The 16,285-nt window shown below is 38.3% G+C and overlaps 1 protein-coding gene across 6 annotated transcripts in view; it reads left to right on the top strand.

Annotated features, from left to right (window-relative positions):
- cep63 (centrosomal protein 63) overlaps window positions 1-16,285 on the top strand; it is a 39,547-nt gene that overhangs the window by 20,986 nt on the left and 2,276 nt on the right. For 5 of the 6 annotated variants that reach the window (XM_008106369.3, XM_008106371.3, XM_008106370.3 and 2 more), the window contains 10 exons: window positions 208-303; window positions 2,954-3,076; window positions 4,152-4,265; window positions 6,714-6,947; window positions 7,220-7,365; window positions 8,752-8,866; window positions 11,223-11,420; window positions 11,747-11,812; window positions 14,711-14,916; window positions 15,368-15,656. In XM_008106369.3, the coding sequence (XP_008104576.2) occupies window positions 208-303; window positions 2,954-3,076; window positions 4,152-4,265; window positions 6,714-6,947; window positions 7,220-7,365; window positions 8,752-8,866; window positions 11,223-11,420; window positions 11,747-11,812; window positions 14,711-14,916; window positions 15,368-15,656 (1,587 nt within the window). The remainder of the gene's footprint in view (window positions 1-207; window positions 304-2,953; window positions 3,077-4,151; window positions 4,266-6,713; window positions 6,948-7,219; window positions 7,366-8,751; window positions 8,867-11,222; window positions 11,421-11,746; window positions 11,813-14,710; window positions 14,917-15,367; window positions 15,657-16,285) is intronic. The other variant, XM_008106372.3, reaches the window with a different exon arrangement.

Here is a 16,285-nt window from a genome sequence, read left to right as displayed (position 1 = left end):
TGCTTTAGTTTTAGCTGCTGACAGATGATGTGACCCTTAATGAGAAAAAGTATCCCACCCCTCTGTAGAGAATCATGTCTTTTGTGTGCAAAATTGCGTGATTTTGACATTGTCAGATCTGTCTTGCGTTGTTTTTTCCCTCACCAATCAAGATTTTCCTCTAAGATTGTTTATATTGTTGGACTAATGTGTTCTGATGGCTTTCAGATTGAGAGGCTGTGCCAGAGACTTGAAGGGATTGAACAACTGAATCATGATATAACTGTGGAGTATGAACAGGAGTTAAGCAAAGTCCAAGAAGAGGTGAGCCTCTATCAAGCTGTTGCTGAAATATCCTTTCATGTGTTTAATATTGCAATGTCTCATATAACTTTTTGTGTGTGTCCAGATTTTTCAGCTATGGATTCCACCATCCGCAGCTTGAAAATACTTTTGTAATTCCAAAAAGCAAACCTTTTCCCCCACTTTATACGAGGGACACAATTTTACTGCACCATTGTACATAATGGGACTTGAGCACCCATAGAATTTAGTGTCCTTGGGGAGTGTGGGGTGTGGAGACTAGGACCAAATCCCAGTGGATACCAAGAGTCCACTGTACTACTTACAGCAGTGGTAAACTAAGAACTGGTTGGAGATGGAACATTCGAAATTTTGCAACATCCGTTCTTCCTAAAAAACTTTAACTTTCATTATTTAATTGTTACAGAATTCAGACTGATAATTTTAAATCACTGCAATTAGTCAATGGTTATACCATTTCAACTGGCACAAGGAAGAAGCATTCCTTCAGTGTATAATTACAGTAGGGCATAAAGAAGCCTTGTTGATACACAAATATTTTGCTGATATATAATTGCAATCTTTCTCTCTGTGGTGTGTGTATATCTTGTATATCAAGACGAAAGGAAAATTAAAACAAAAGGCAAGTGGTATTAACAACACTGTGTACAATACATATGTTGACTTATTGGTGAAATGAACCTATTTAAGGTTTTCCAATTATAGAATATTTGGTTGCACAAACCCAGCCCTGGATATTGAATATGCAATTAATTTATAACAACAGGACAGTTATCTCTTGAACATTTCATGGTTTTTTAAACTCGCCCTTTTCATAGTCTACTTTAGAAGCAAGTTTTACTTCAGGATAAATTAACCCATTTCTTTTTTTGTGAAAGTTGCATCTGTGGTTTAGTGAGCTTTGTTGTTTGTAGCCTAAAGCTTAAATCCATTATGTCATATCCTCCAGCTGATAAGATGCTGCACTTTGCAGTCAATCTTCTATTTGATGGAGCTAATATGTTATTGCAATGGCTACTGAGTCGCTTTTACAAAATCATTTAATAGCTTCAGATATCTTGTCTGCCTGGTTGGGTTGGTGGAAGGAAATAAAACTCAGGTCAGACAAATAGTAGCTGTTGATCAAGCATGAACCAGGGTTTTCATTAGGCTAGCAATCCTTCCAAATCATAGCTGATAGATTTTGTTGCTTACACTGTGGAATTTTTCTGTATATTGTTTATGTTGGAAACAAATGCATATTCTCCTCTTTGGCCTAGCAACATAATATTAGAATACATAGGGCCTGCACTTGATTATTTTGAAATAGGTCCTACTGTATTGAACATGGCTTATTCCAAGTAAATGTGCTGCAGATGGATTGTAGTCTAAATATGACTTTAAAACTTTTCATTAAGAGAATAAGGGACAGAACGACTTGATGTACTGCTATATTTCATTGTAAGGTCTTGAATGCTGTGAAAGCAGTTCATGTTTGGCCTTCACTTTTTGTCCTGCTTTCTTCTTGCTTGTCAGCTGCTATAAGTTAAATGCCATAAGAGACTAGTAATACATTAACCTTTTCCCTCTAGAGAGTTGGTTCAAGTCCTGCTTTCAGTAGGCCAGAAATAACATTACTTTTGTGCTGTTGCAAACTGGAGACATCTGTCCGTATTTTTACAAGTTTTTTCATTACAGTATAAATAATGGTGCTTCTTTAGAAGGTGTCCGTGATGCATTTTTGAGGAGTTTGCCAACCATGATTGAATTGTAGTGGCAGATCTCTGCAAAGGTTATAAGCCATAGTGGCACCTGTATGACTAGCATGACTGTTAACCTCCTTCAGGAAGGCTGAAGAAGGTTAGTAGTTCAGGGTGTATAACAATAGAGGGCAGTCTCTAAATATAGACTACTAATATGCATTGCATAATGAAAATATATTATTACTCCATTTTATATTAGTACAAGGCAACACTGTATGTTTCTCCTCTCTCCCCATGTAATCAAGATCCCCTCAACCTTTCTGATGCCCATCTCATTTTTTTCTTTCCCAAGTGGAATTCATTGGCCTCTGAAAAGCGGTTTTCATAAAAATCTAGTTTCTGTGTGGTATTCTCTTGTTATAAAACACTTTTGTAAATTCCCAAGGCCAAATTTATACAAAAATGGTCAGTGACCTCTCAGAAGTTGACCATCCCTAAGTTAAATACAATATTAGTTCAGTTTAGAGTTAGACTCATTGAAAAATGAACTTGTTAGTCACAGACAATTTCAGTCCCACTGATTTCAGGAGGTCACTTTGAGGTAGAATACATATTGGATATAACTCTTCGTAGCGTTCTCCGTTGAGAAGGACTTTCTTTTCTTTATTATTTTGATTGATAATTTAACTTCATTGAAACTTCCAAATAAAATGCAGAAATTCTATATTAGAAACATATCACATAGAATCATAGTATATGTAAACTGATATCTACAACATGTTGTTTTAATCTTTTATCCTTGAACATATCAGAGACTAATAAACTAAATTTTCCATTACCTCTGCTATATTTATATTTCTTTTAGCATTGAATATATATATCTCAATGGTAAATGTGGGCTTCCAGTTATTGGATGTCAGTGTCTGTCAGCCTTTAGGTTTTCAGAAATTGCCTTGCTTTGTTTGCAGCTAGCCAGACTAAAGAGGAGTTATGAGAAATTGCTGAAGAAACAATTGAAAGAAGCTAGGCAGACTTCCAAGAGCCAAGAAAATGATCAATCTGATGTAAGCATGCTGACCAAGAAATTAGAGGTAAGTGAATATAATACACTTTTGGCCATCTCTTATAAGAATTTAGTAGCCCCAAATAGTTGACTGGATTGGAAAAATCCCAAGTATATTTATTTACTTGCAGCTATGGCTGTGAGAGTATTTCTCAAGAATAAATCCTGCTCAGCTTAATGGTGGTTTATTTCTGCAAAGGTATATGTAGAATGTGTGGAATGGTGTCTCATAAGAGCTCAACACATTCTCCTTTTTTTGTTTGCATTTTATCCTTTGCCTAATAATTAAACTTTGCTTTCCTTCTGTGTGTGTGTGTGTGTCTGCGTGTATGCACTGTTGGGTCTCCAACTTTCTCTATGAATGGAGAAAAACACTTGGCATGAATAATATTATATACATTATGCCAGGTTGTAGGGAGATAGTAGCTCTTCCGCTGGGCCACTAAATTTTTATGTGAAGCAACCAGGAGGCTGAATTCTAATTATAAACAATATGTGGAAAATTATTTATTATTTGCATCAAGCCATAGCACTGTTTTTAGTTAAAGATTATTTGAAAATTAGCTGGTACAGGGATATTTTTGGAATCTATCCACTGGAAGCTAGCTTCATCTGAAATTGTATCACAAACTATATTTAATGCACTCGTGACAGTTACATTCCACAAAGCAATTATAACAAGACTGAATACATTACTCAGTTGGGAATACAGTGCAACCTCCCTATCTACATCTTATACATTCCTGAATTTAGCTTGGAAACAGGAAACCGTGGAGAATAGGTAACCCTATAGAAATGAACAACTTACACTATAAATATCAGAGTTGCCCTGGAGGACCTATAAAATTCCTGGATGGATAGATACCCTCTCAAGGAATTTTCTGGGTCATCCAAGGTGACAATGGTAATGTCTGGCAGAAGTATGCCATAGAATTGCCTGGAGAAGATGTATTTTGTTCGTTGCACAAACATTATATGTGTAGCACATATTAATGTGATATGCCTGCTTCAGAAGCATTGCCTTAGAGTAAAAAGTATGGTCACATTTGGAACGGGGTATATTTTTCAACCAAATAGATAGCCAATGACAATTTTCTCTACAGGAGTTCCGCCAAAAATCTCTAGATTGGGAGACACAGCGTTTGCACTACCAACAGCATGTGGCATCGCTGGAAGCCCAGAGGAAGGCATTGGCTGAGCAGTCTGAACTCTTTCAGGTTGGGTTAATGGATGTCTGGGAAGCAGGGGAAAAGACTTAGATAAATACTCTGGGTCCTAGTATAGTTTATGGTACCATTGAAATAATCTTGATTTTTGCGCAGAATAAGCATGTCCTGTCCAGTAAATATACATAATAGGGAAACAATCCAAAATGTATTCAGTGACTGGAAATCAATTTGCTCTTAATAATCAACAGGGGAAAGGCTGTACAACTGCTCTTGTAACAAAATTGCATAGTGTAAAATTTTAAGAACTGTGTAGCTCCTAGGTGTGAGATAACACTTAAGTAGCACTTTTAAAAATGGTGTGTTTCCTACAAAAGTGCATCTGGTGAGATAACTGAATCAGTGTAAATTCATAGTTCTTTCACTTGTGTCTCTTTAAGCAGGAGAGCAAAACTTTTACTGTTCTTGACATATTAACGTGTTCATCGAGGTAGTGCTGCTGTGGCTTAGTTAAAGTGACCAGATGCCAACTGTGAAGAAGCTTGCTCAATCACAGCTGATGTTGATAAGAAGCTCTTGCTAGGAGCTTTGCATTTAATGAACTCCAGAGTTGCCATCAAGTGTAAGTTCTGCATGGGAGAAGTTGACAGTGATGGAATTGGAATTGACACTGATGGGAGCTTTGGAAAAGGTAGATACTGGCAGATTTGCTTGGACTATGATATTTTTTGAAACAGATGCCACTCTGCAGCTGTGCCTGTATTCAAAATGGGTTACCTTTCAGCAGGTAGACTTTCTTGGAGCTTTGGTTGGCCTGCTTTGTCTGTCACAGCAAGCAAAAGCGGAAATGGGATTTTGATACAGTATATTTGATAGAAGATGTGCAATTGCCCTATGCATGTTGACATGGGAGGATTATTTCTTTGTATGCCACAAACTTGGATCATCTGAGGGAAAATCTGCTCCTCTGAATGTGGTATATACATTACTAGAGTGATTCTACCTCTGCAACCACTTTGAGAAAGTCAGGGAGAAAAACAGAATAAAAATAGAGTATATAAACTAGTGAATAGACCCTGCTGCAGGGTGTGATGAGACCTGCATCAGATTCTGGTGTGTCAGGAAAGGTGGAATTCTTGTTCATTTAACAGGAATGTTGCTCCTTTTCTTTAATATTTTGAGGATGTAACTTTTGTGGAATTTATGTTGGCTTTTATGTCCTCTATGTCAGTTATGGGATTATTCTACCAAACAGAGTACTACATTTTTTTGGATAGCCTTTGCTGCACATGGAAAAATGGCTCTAGCAAATGCCAAGATGCTTGTTTCCATCAATGTAGTATAATGTTGAATACTAAAAGTGGACTAAAATAAAATGTAACATATGTTGTTATTGCTCATTCACATGCCTCTAGTAATACGAGTTTTTTTCCCCTGATCCCATAAGAGCTTCCATGTGCACTAGTGTCAAAATGGTGTATATTACTTTACTGGGTACTAAGGTCGTATCCATGCTGTGTTTAGTTTTAACTGCTTCTCAAGCCCTGGAATGTTGTGTTTTTCAGTTTTCTTGTTAAGCTGATACTGTGAGGAAAAACTGTAAACTTGAGAAGACGTAATGGCAATTAATGAATGTGGCATGTAATATTCCCCTGCCATTTACATGTTCTGCCAGTTTTTAAAGGTGCACCTAATTTGAGTGTGTGAAACTGTAATTGCTGAACAGTGTGGCTCATATAATCATATCTTGCATTCTTAACCAGATTCCCTGAAATCAATTTAGTGTGTTGGTCAGTTTAGTGAATGAGTTTATTTAAATTTAAAACTAATAAGACTACGGAAGGTCAGCAGTTCCCAAATTTCTAACAGCCCAAGCTAGCTAAATTTTGTTCTTGTTGCTAAAATTGTCCCTCTCTTGAAAAGAAGAGGTGGATTATTAATCAGTAGTATATTATGAAGCCCAGCACTAGAGTTAAATCACCTCCCCAGCTCAGAATTGTTTAAGAAGTCAGAATTGTTTAAGAAGTCAGGAAGTCATGCTCTGCTTTGAAGGCATTTCTGAGACTTAACAGCCACAGAGAGGAGAACATGTACTTCTCCCTCCAATCATAACCTACATACTTTCAGAATGCTCAGATCACTTCCATAAGTTATCCTGTAATTTCAGAACTTCTCTCTGAAAGAACTGAGATATGAGTGACAGATAGTGGAAACTTGGACTGATAGCTGTCCTCCTCAAAAAGTTTATCTAAGGCTTATCTAGTAGGATGGGATTTTAAATGTCAACATTAATAGCCAAAGATATGCATTAAACGTATACAATCTTATGATTTTGAGTAAAATAATTGTGATGTCTCCTCATTTCTCCACTGGAAGCAAATCCTAGAAATGTTGTCTATCACAGTGGAAAATGTTGTGATGGTTTAAAGTGCAAAATGTAGCTTTATTTGTGCTCTTTTGTGCTTAATTCTCAGTGGATAAGTGCACTGTGTATTACAGACCCAGTTGTCCAGTCGGAAGGAAATGCTGGAGTCTGTTGAACTAGCAAGCAAATCTGAAATCTATCACTTAACCAGCAAACTGGAAATAGCCAATGATACTATCTGTGCCAATGAACTGGAAATGAAGCGACTGAATATGAGAGTAGATGATTTGACTGATAAAAACAAGAAGATTTTGGAAGAACAACAAAGACTCACAGAGGAATTGAAAATTTCCCAGCACTCACTGGAGGTTTGTGGCTGAATTGCTTGGAAGCAAAGTTGTGTACAGCTTGTAATAGCAGTGGGCTGGCAAGTCATTAATTAAATGGGCTTTCTGCCAGCTTTGTGCTCAGCTTCTTGGTGCAAAGACGGTCCTAGATGAGGAACAATGTGGGGAGAGGTTGTTCCTAGTCATCCTCTGTTTGACATGTATATTTGGACATAATAGCTTGATTGACAGTTAATATGTTAATTTCATTTATTATATCACTGTAACAGTAATTTCTGCTGTCTCTCTTGAAGGTTCTGCACAATGAAAAGATGGAACTCAGAGCCACTGTTTTGTCTCAGGAGGACTTCATTAATAGCTTGGAGGTTCATAATGAAGAGTTACAGCAGGAGATACTCAGGTTATCTGAAAAGCTACGATCTAAAGAAGCTCTCCTCCGGTATGCCTCTTGACATCAGAACCTATCTAAATTATTACTTTTTTCCCTATAACTTCAACAGTCTGCCATGCATTTTCTGTTCCATCTGAAATCAAGAATATATGATCTCTCATCTCTAAAAGTTAAACAATTAATCTAGTAAAATCAATTATGAAGTTCCCCTTCTCTTCTGAGAATTCTTTCAGAAGAATAACAGATACATTTGCTGAATGTAATCAGTCTGATGTAGTATACCACTAGATGTTGACAAGCTGGAATGTGTCCAGAGGAGGGCGACTAAAATGATCAAGGATCTGGAGAACAAGCCCTATGAGGAGCAGCTGAAAGAGCTGGACATGTTTAGTATACAGAAGAGAAGGCTGAGAAGAGACATGATAGCCATGTATAAATATGTGAAGGGAAGTCATAGGGAGAAAGGAGAAAGCTTGTTTTCTGTTGCCCTGGATACTAGGACACGGAACAATGGCTTTAAACTACAGGAAAGGAGATTTCACCTGAACATCAGGAAGAACTTTCTCACTGTGAGAGCTGTTCGGCAGTGGAACTCTCTCCCCCAGAGTGTGGTGGAGGCTCCTTCTTTGGAGGCTTTTAAGCAGAGGCTGGATGGCCATCTGTCGGGGGTGCTTTGAATGCGATTTCCTCCTGCTTCTTAGCAGGGGGTTGGACTGGATGGCCCATGAGGTCTCTTCCAACTCTATGATTCTCAGTATTGCTAATCCTACTTCTTTTGATTTAAAATTATTAAATCAACATGTACATGTGTTTTGAATCAGACTTTTTGAGAGTACATTGTTACTCTATAGTTTTTACTGCTGTCCAGTGGAACATGAGACAAATGACTCAACTCTTCCTTAGTCCTTTTGAGCATCTAATTGGTTGTTCCTTTCTCTGAAGTGATCCACAACTTTTGTCTTGTTTTGGTAGATAGCTTGCCACCACCAAGGTCCCTCACCTGAGGAATGATGGATGAGGTTTTATCTCTGATATGATGCTGAGCTTGAAGCATTTGGAAAGTGTCCAAAGTCTAGCACAGAGGGCAGGGCGAGCATTCCTTCCTCAGCTTTGGCTTTGGGGAGTGAGGCAAAAGCTCATTTTTGAATTCCTCACCCGCAGAATTGGAGATGACTACCACACAAACTCCAGCAAGCAAACCTCTGTCCGCTGCTGTTAGGTGACCCACTTTAAAGTAGCCAACCAAAGTATCATTATAATAATCTTGGCTTTCTGTGTAATTCCAATTTTTTAACAAATTTTGAAGCACAGTAGAACAAACCATAAAGTTCTTCCAAGATGTAAATGTAAAAAATTTCTAAATTGTTTGTTTCCTGCATTGTAATATTATAATGGCTTATGACATATCCAATGCTTGTATCTTTTGGGGGTTAGCATGGGATCTGCAAAAGCAAAGAGCATCCAGTCAGATGAACAAGTAATGGAAAAGAACTGGGAACTACAGCTGGCTGAAGAGCGCCTCTACCAGGCCGACGTGGAAATGAAAAAGGTGGGAGTTTCTTTTTGAAAATAAGTAGTGTGGATGGTAATTCATTAAACTAAACTGGAGAATTATAGCAATTTTTACAGAAGCTTAGATATAAGCTGGTCATGTCATTACACTATTAAGGATGAGATGCAAAGTAAACTTAAAAAAATACATAAGTTGCTTTGTATCTTGTGGTCTGATCTCCAGAGCATCTACTTGAAAATATGGTCTACTAAAATTCAGAAGAATTAATGAATGCAAAGAGTTGTGTGTTGGCTCTAACCCAGCATTGGTGTTAGAAAAGAAACTGAGTCAGATTCCTCCCTACATCCAGTGAAACATAAATAGAAAAAAGCACCAGCTTCCAAATTTGGTTGGTATGAAGGATTGTTACAGTTGTTTGTGTCGATGTAGGTTAGTGACAGTCTTCCTTAACTACTTGGTCCTTTCTTTCAAACCCCTTCAAGTATGTTGCAGAAGAGTAACTTGTGGGTTCATTATACAGATGCGAGCAGGTTTATGAACTGGTGCAAGGAAAAAAATGTCTAGCAACAGAAGGGGTTGCTATATGCTTTAAAGACAAATTACGTTGTTATTCTTTAATGTTTTTAAATTTCTCTCTGGGATCCCTGGGTCTCCATTTATCCAGTAGCAGCTAGAGAGGCATAGAAGTGGCCAGATAGAAGAGGAGACATTTATTTGAGACAATAAAATATCTGATTTGAATAAGCTGCATTGAAACAGATGGGATATAAATTCAATGGATGGATGAATGAATTGATAAAAATACAGGTACAGGTGCTTAGATTTGCATATAACAGTGAGCCAAGTTGATGACTGTTGAAATCTGGCCTATTGTTCCATCAGAATCTTACCTTGCAAACAAATCATAATTCATTACCCATTAATAGCCTCTAGGTTTGGTCGGGTCTTTAAATCATTATTTGATATTATGTCTAAACCTAGCAATAAGGCTGTCCATAACTTCCTTCCATAACTACCCAACTTGACCTGACAAAGGGAATAAGAAAGAAACAAACCACAAATAATTAAGCCTATATGATTAGTTAATCTGCCATAAATTCATGGCTAAAGCAAGAAATCAAAGATAACATACAGCATGGCTTGCTATGAGTTGTAAATGCAAAGATTGTTGTGAGAAGTAAAAATATACAATGCAGATCATAGGAAGCAAGATCCACCAACAAACTGTTGTTTGCTGAAGTGTCAACATGCCAGAGGCAGTCCCATTTCTTCTTTCATTTCACATACTGACTTCAGAAGAAGCTTCTGATGTCATAAACCACTTTCCAGATGCCACAGGAAACTGTCACAGATGCAACAAAAGATTTCATATGTAGGCAGATGTACAGGGAAAAGACAAAATGCTGGAGCCTGTTTTTTGTTTATTCTCAACAAATCGGTAGGAGTGGTCCTTTTTAGGTGAAACAGCCCTCGCTTCTAAGGCACCATCAATTGTAAGATGCACACTAATTTCAGTACCAGCAACAACAACAACAACGAATAAATAGCATGCACCTGTGATTCATGCTGTGATTATGATAGTGCAATGGGTTAAACCCTTGTGCCGGCTGAACTGTTGACCTGAAAGTTGAAAGTTTGAATCTGGAAGATGGGGTGAGCTCTCATCTGTCAGCCCTAGTTATGTGGGGACATGAGAGAAGCCTCCCAGCAGGATGGTAATACAACTGGGTGTCCCCTGGGCAACGTCTTTGTAGACGGCCAATTCTCTCACACCAGAAGCAACTTGCGTATGTTCTCAATTCACTTCTGATACAATTTTAAAAAACCCTGTAATTCTAGGACACACCCTGTTTTTAAAGATGTTTATTTGGGGGGAAAGTGTGTCTTAAAATTAAAGAAATACAAGTATATCTTGTATTCTCTATCACAGCCTATATTCATGTATAGCTTACAAATAAAGCATAATCTGGGAGGGAATATGGCTTTAAAAATGTTAGTGTGCCAGTCCATTTATAGCAAGCTTGCCATTTCATATGAATGAATTGATGATTCAACTAAATACAACCATCCAAGTGTGTGGGAGATAAAAAATCTGTACAGTGTCGTCTGACAGAAGCATTCTTCTTTTTCTTCTTTTTTTGTTTTTGTTTTGGTGCTAAATGTATTCTGCTGCAGACTAGGATTTGATAGTGAGGATGCTCTGGAACACATGCTTCCAGGGAGCCTTGAATTAGTCTGTGAAACTACATCCGACTTTCTTTCTGAAGTGTTAACCTAATATATATATGTCCAACTGAAGGAGGAACGAAGGAATGAAGTCATAATTTTGAATTGGAGGGAGTGAAGCATCACTGAAGTGTTAACCTAAAAAATCATGTATGTTTCTGTTCAGCTAAAGGAGCAACTATTACACAAGGAACGAAGTCATAACTTTGAATTGGAGGGCGTGAAGCAGGAGGTTACCCAGCTAGCAAGGGAACTGCAGCAGCGCGACATCAGAATCGCCTCATCTAGTGGTTCTGCTTTGAGCTTGGAGCAACAGTTAAAAACAGAAATAGAAAAAACAGAGCGGAAAGCAGTGGAGCACAGGGTAAAATGCCTGCTATACCTTGAAATGTTTTGATGTATACAGTTAGAAACCTTGAAATTCAGATTAATGATACATGACTTCTTTTGTTTGCTTACGTTTTTGCTGATCCAGCCTCCTTAGTCTTGTTGGTATTGTATGTTTAAATTCGAGTATGTGGGTTAGAAACTTGCTGAGATGAAAGTTGAGATTTTTACACCTGAACTGTTTTATGAAATGAACAATACATGCCTTTGTAAAAGGCATACATCCAAAGGAATGTATGTACCTGCTCTGTACCAATGATTAGAAAAATCAAAGGGTAACTTTTTTTTAACCTGTTACTTCAGGCTATCCATTCTCAGTTGGAGACGCTCAGACAAGAAAATCAGCACCTCTCTGAAATGCTGCAAAAGGTAGCATCTGTCATATTGGTTCCATTATTATGTATTCTGCGCTATCTCTATGAACAGTGTATGCTTCTGTATTTTGCACTGGCAAGTGTTAACATTCATGTTTTTATATAAAGTTGAAAATGATATGATTTTCTTCTGAAATTGCTAGGTCAAGGTGCTAAATGTGTGTGTTTAAGTTTAAAGGCTTGATGTGACTCAAGTGACATTATTTGGGTTTATGTTGCAGTAAGCATTTTAAATTTAGGAATAAAAAAGGACAAGACTGTATTCCCCAGGTAGGCTGAAGGAGAATATGCTTATTGTCTTTTTCTGTGACCACTAGGTGTCAGTGCAAGTAATCTTACTGAAACTTAGTGAAGAATATCACTAAAAACATTATTATAAAAAGCATACATGCCACTTGACACTGTAGTTCATTTGAACCACTATACACAGTGATGTAGCTAATGTGTGGTGTTGCCATTGTTGCATACCTCCAAATCATTTCTAACTTATGAAGACCCTCTGGAAAACCCATCATAGGGTTTTCCTGGCAATATTTATTTAAAGGGGGTTGCCTTTGCCTTTCCCTAAGGTAACCCAACTTGCCCAAGGTAACCCAATAGATTTCCATGGTCAAATGACGATTTGGACCCTGGTCTCCAAAATTGTAGTTCAATGTTCAAAGTACTACACCACACTGACTCAGAATTGGCATACCTCATGTTATGTTCGTTCAAGTCTCTAAAGACTGGGAAGCAATATGGCTCCTGGCAGTGGGGATTTGAATCCTGGGGTATAGTATAGCCAGTAACATTATTATGAAGACACTAGTCTTGAGCATTTGTATAGAATCGCTATCTGTTTTGGTTTGTTTCATTCATAAGATCCCGTTTTCATTTTCAAGTGCCTCTCCTAAAAACTGGTGCCTTTCCGAATGAGCTTTTTTGTTCTGGGTCTGAAAGAACAAAAATGTTCAGACCATTGGCCAACATGGGCATCCTTCCCAGGCTCCCCTTCCCCTCATTTTTAAGGTTAGAGGGGTGAAAATTGGCACACATGGAGGGCACATCTACCACTCTTTGCCCACCAAGTTTTATGCCGTTTGCGTTGTCCCCCGATTTTTAGGGATTCTTTCTTTCTATAAATAAAATCTCCTTAAAAACATGGCATGGTTTGTACTTATATCCTTCATTACGACCTGGATTAAAAGCATCAGAGTTACTTAAGATTCTACTAATTCTGAGAAGTTTAACTCTCGATCTGCAGAAGAGAAGTGAGTGTAAAGGAAAGGCTTAAGATACCACATATGATGCTTTCTCCTCAGTCTGCAGAATGGTGGTGGTGAGGCGAGGCAAGGCAGGCAGCAGGTGAGGTGGATGGCGTTCTTCTCCTCTGCTGATTGGCCCGACAGGCAGGGCTCAGTGGTCCGAAAAGCAGCCGACCAAACAGTTTCTGTTCCTACTTTCCTTTTCGTTTCAATGTTTTTTCCATACAGGAAAGAGGTGTACTGTTTCGTGCCATCCAAATGGACGGAACGAAATGGAAACACAAATTAATTGAATGATACAAATACAGGGCCCATGACTAGAAGACACTGTGAAGCTCTAGTGACAAATGTTGATCACATGAGTAGGTGCATCTTAACAGTTCCTTCTCATTATTGAAACAATTCCTGATGCAGTTAGTCTTTGGTAGGCATGGATTTTCTGTGATTCGTATTACTGAACTAGTAAGACCTCTCTCCCCCCCCCCCCCCACCATGGTCAAAACAAATAGAATTTTCCTACATTAGTAATTATTTGGACATGGGGCCAGTCTGGATTTTTCAAATTAAATTGACCAAGCAGGATTTTTAGTTTGGATACTCATGTATGCATCTAGTGAGGGGACCTAAAAAGAAACCCACAAACCCAGGGTCCCTCTCTGTCTCTACATAGAGGACAGAGGGTATCATGTCCAAACATTCTCATTTGTGGAAGAGTGTTCTCTATAGAAGCATAGAATCATAGAACTGGAAGAGATCCCAAGGGCCACCCAGTCCAATCTCTTGCCATGCAGGAACACGGAAGCAAAGCACCTCTGACAGATGGCCAGCCAGCCTCTGCTTAAAAATCTCCAGAGAAGGAGACTCTACCATGCTCCACTGCCTACTTTGTGGTCCACATATGCTTTATGTCTAAGTGCAGTGAGCATAGACTTTGCATTATGAAATCCTAACATGGGAAATATATTGTCAGTCTTGTAAGCTAATTATAATGTGGGGGTGTGAATGGGGAAGAGGCTAGTTGCCTGAGTTACATTGCTTTACAAATGTAATCATTAATCCAAACTAAAAACACAGAACTTCAAAAGGGAATGCTTTGGCTAAAAGCTTCAAAGCAGGCCTTCCTTAAGCTCTGATTTGTATTCCTGCATGTGGTCAGTTTTGTTTGTAATAGGATTTTGGACACGTTGTTCTAGAATAGTCAGTCCCAGCTGGTTATTTAAACTTTGTTCTGCAACTCTCCAATGCACTAATCACACAGTAATTTTAAATGAATGGAATATCAGGAGGTTTGGTTATACCCAACTGAAGGCCGGCATTTCCATTGGCTCGGGTGTAAATAGTGTGCTTTACAGCTGGAACACATTTAATGTGACTGACGTTTAAGTGGTCACAAATTGGTCTTGAAGTTCACACCCAATTGAGACGAATGAGGAAAGTTTGTACCTCTGTAGGTTTGATTAGTTCAGTCTGTCAAGATCTAGACTGGTTCAGATGTTTTCTGATTGATTTGCCCTCTGGAGGGATTTTTTTCCAAGTAGGAGGCTTGGAAAATATACTACTTCAATCTATAATGCAGAGCTAAATTTTAGCGAGACTTAGACTTATAAAACGAACAAGACAGTACTAACAAAAGCATTTTTGACATTAAGGTAAAAAACACCCCAGTAGCAGAACTCCATGAAAGTTATACCAAGGCCCTAAATAAAGTGGAGTCTGAGAAGCAGCAACTACAGAAGGAACTAGCAGAAACTAGAGCTCTCTTGGAGACCTCATCTCACATCTCCCAAGACCAGTATGAGAGTATTGTGAAGGAGATGCAGCATCAGGTGACTGAGTTAAAGAATAAAGACAGCAGGTAAGAACCTATATAAATTTGGAAGCTGAGGCAGCTTTCTGAAAGAACGGTACTTGACAATAATTTAATTTATGAGACTACTGGCTTTAGATACCAAGAAATCTTGATGCATTCTAAAACACTTGACTCTTTTGTGATTTTAAGTACTTTGCAGATTGTTATTCTTTGACAGTAGATGAAGTCTGCTTCAGCACTCATTGGATGCTGTGTTTATCAAAGCAGATTGCTGTTGATGGGTAGTGCTTCTGTATGTAGTGATAGTGGTCATGCCAGGATATACCATGATATTTTCTTTGGACACTGTGTCCTTGTGTTTTTGCCTGGGTCATGTGTGGAGGACAGAAAACAAAAAGTTTGGTACATTGGTACGTTGTCAAAAATTATTTGATATTTGCATCTGAAAAGAGCTTGTGTTTTCTGATCTAACTTACTGTTTCTGATCAAAATTCAGAAAAATTCAAGAGCTACAGTGCAAGCATGAGGAAGAAGTAAGACTTCTCCAGGCTAGATTTGAAAAGGTTGTTCAGCACTATGCAGAGGAACTCCAGAAGATGCAACAATTGTCAGCCAAAGTCTCTCTTTCTAATCCAGCCATTGAACAGTCACCTCCTGTCAGCAGGAACCACTCTGTGGAATCTCTATCCTATAGTCCCCTTCTGAGATCGGATGCCTTGTCACATGAAAACAAGGAATTTATTTGCGCTCCAGCAAGCTACTGTGACGAAGAATTTTTGCCTTTGGTAAGCACTATAAAATAATGTACTATCTGACCTTATATGTGGAAATTTATGTTTTAACTTGAGTAACCTATTCAGAAAGTTTTCACCATTCAGGCCACAAAGCCTCTTTTCACTTGAGGACTGTAGAGCTTCCTTGATTTGACACTTGATGGCAGTAGAAGCTGACTAGTGGGCATAGAAAAGGATAACTTAATAACTTAAGTTTGGTTGACAATACTTTCCTCTACATAGACAAGTAATATGTGTGCAGGGCTAGACCCACCTTTTCCTTTTCAAGGGCTGCTAACGTCAAATGCATGAAGCCATGGAGAATCATTTCTCCAATGTCTCTAGAGGGCCTGAAAGCATTTGTATGCCATAATAACACTAGCAGCTAAAATTCTGCTGCAACCTTTTCTGTGGAAGCGTAGGCTTACTTTGGAGCCATTTGTTGTGTCAGATACTCTTCTTGTGCACATGCGAATACTGCAAGGGTTGCACATAGAGTAGATCAGGGCTTCTTAAACATTTTTTCACTCTCAATCTCTTTCCACCTGAGTATTTTTTATGTGACGCTAGGTATATAGTTATATAAAATAAGTATTATAAAAATTACTGATAATAAATCAGCATTTACAAGGCTTGCTAAA

This window comes from Anolis carolinensis, chromosome 3, assembly GCF_035594765.1.
Source record: "Anolis carolinensis isolate JA03-04 chromosome 3, rAnoCar3.1.pri, whole genome shotgun sequence".
NCBI classification, from domain to species: domain Eukaryota; kingdom Metazoa; phylum Chordata; class Lepidosauria; order Squamata; family Dactyloidae; genus Anolis; species Anolis carolinensis.
This window is presented reverse-complemented; position numbering and strand designations above follow the sequence as displayed.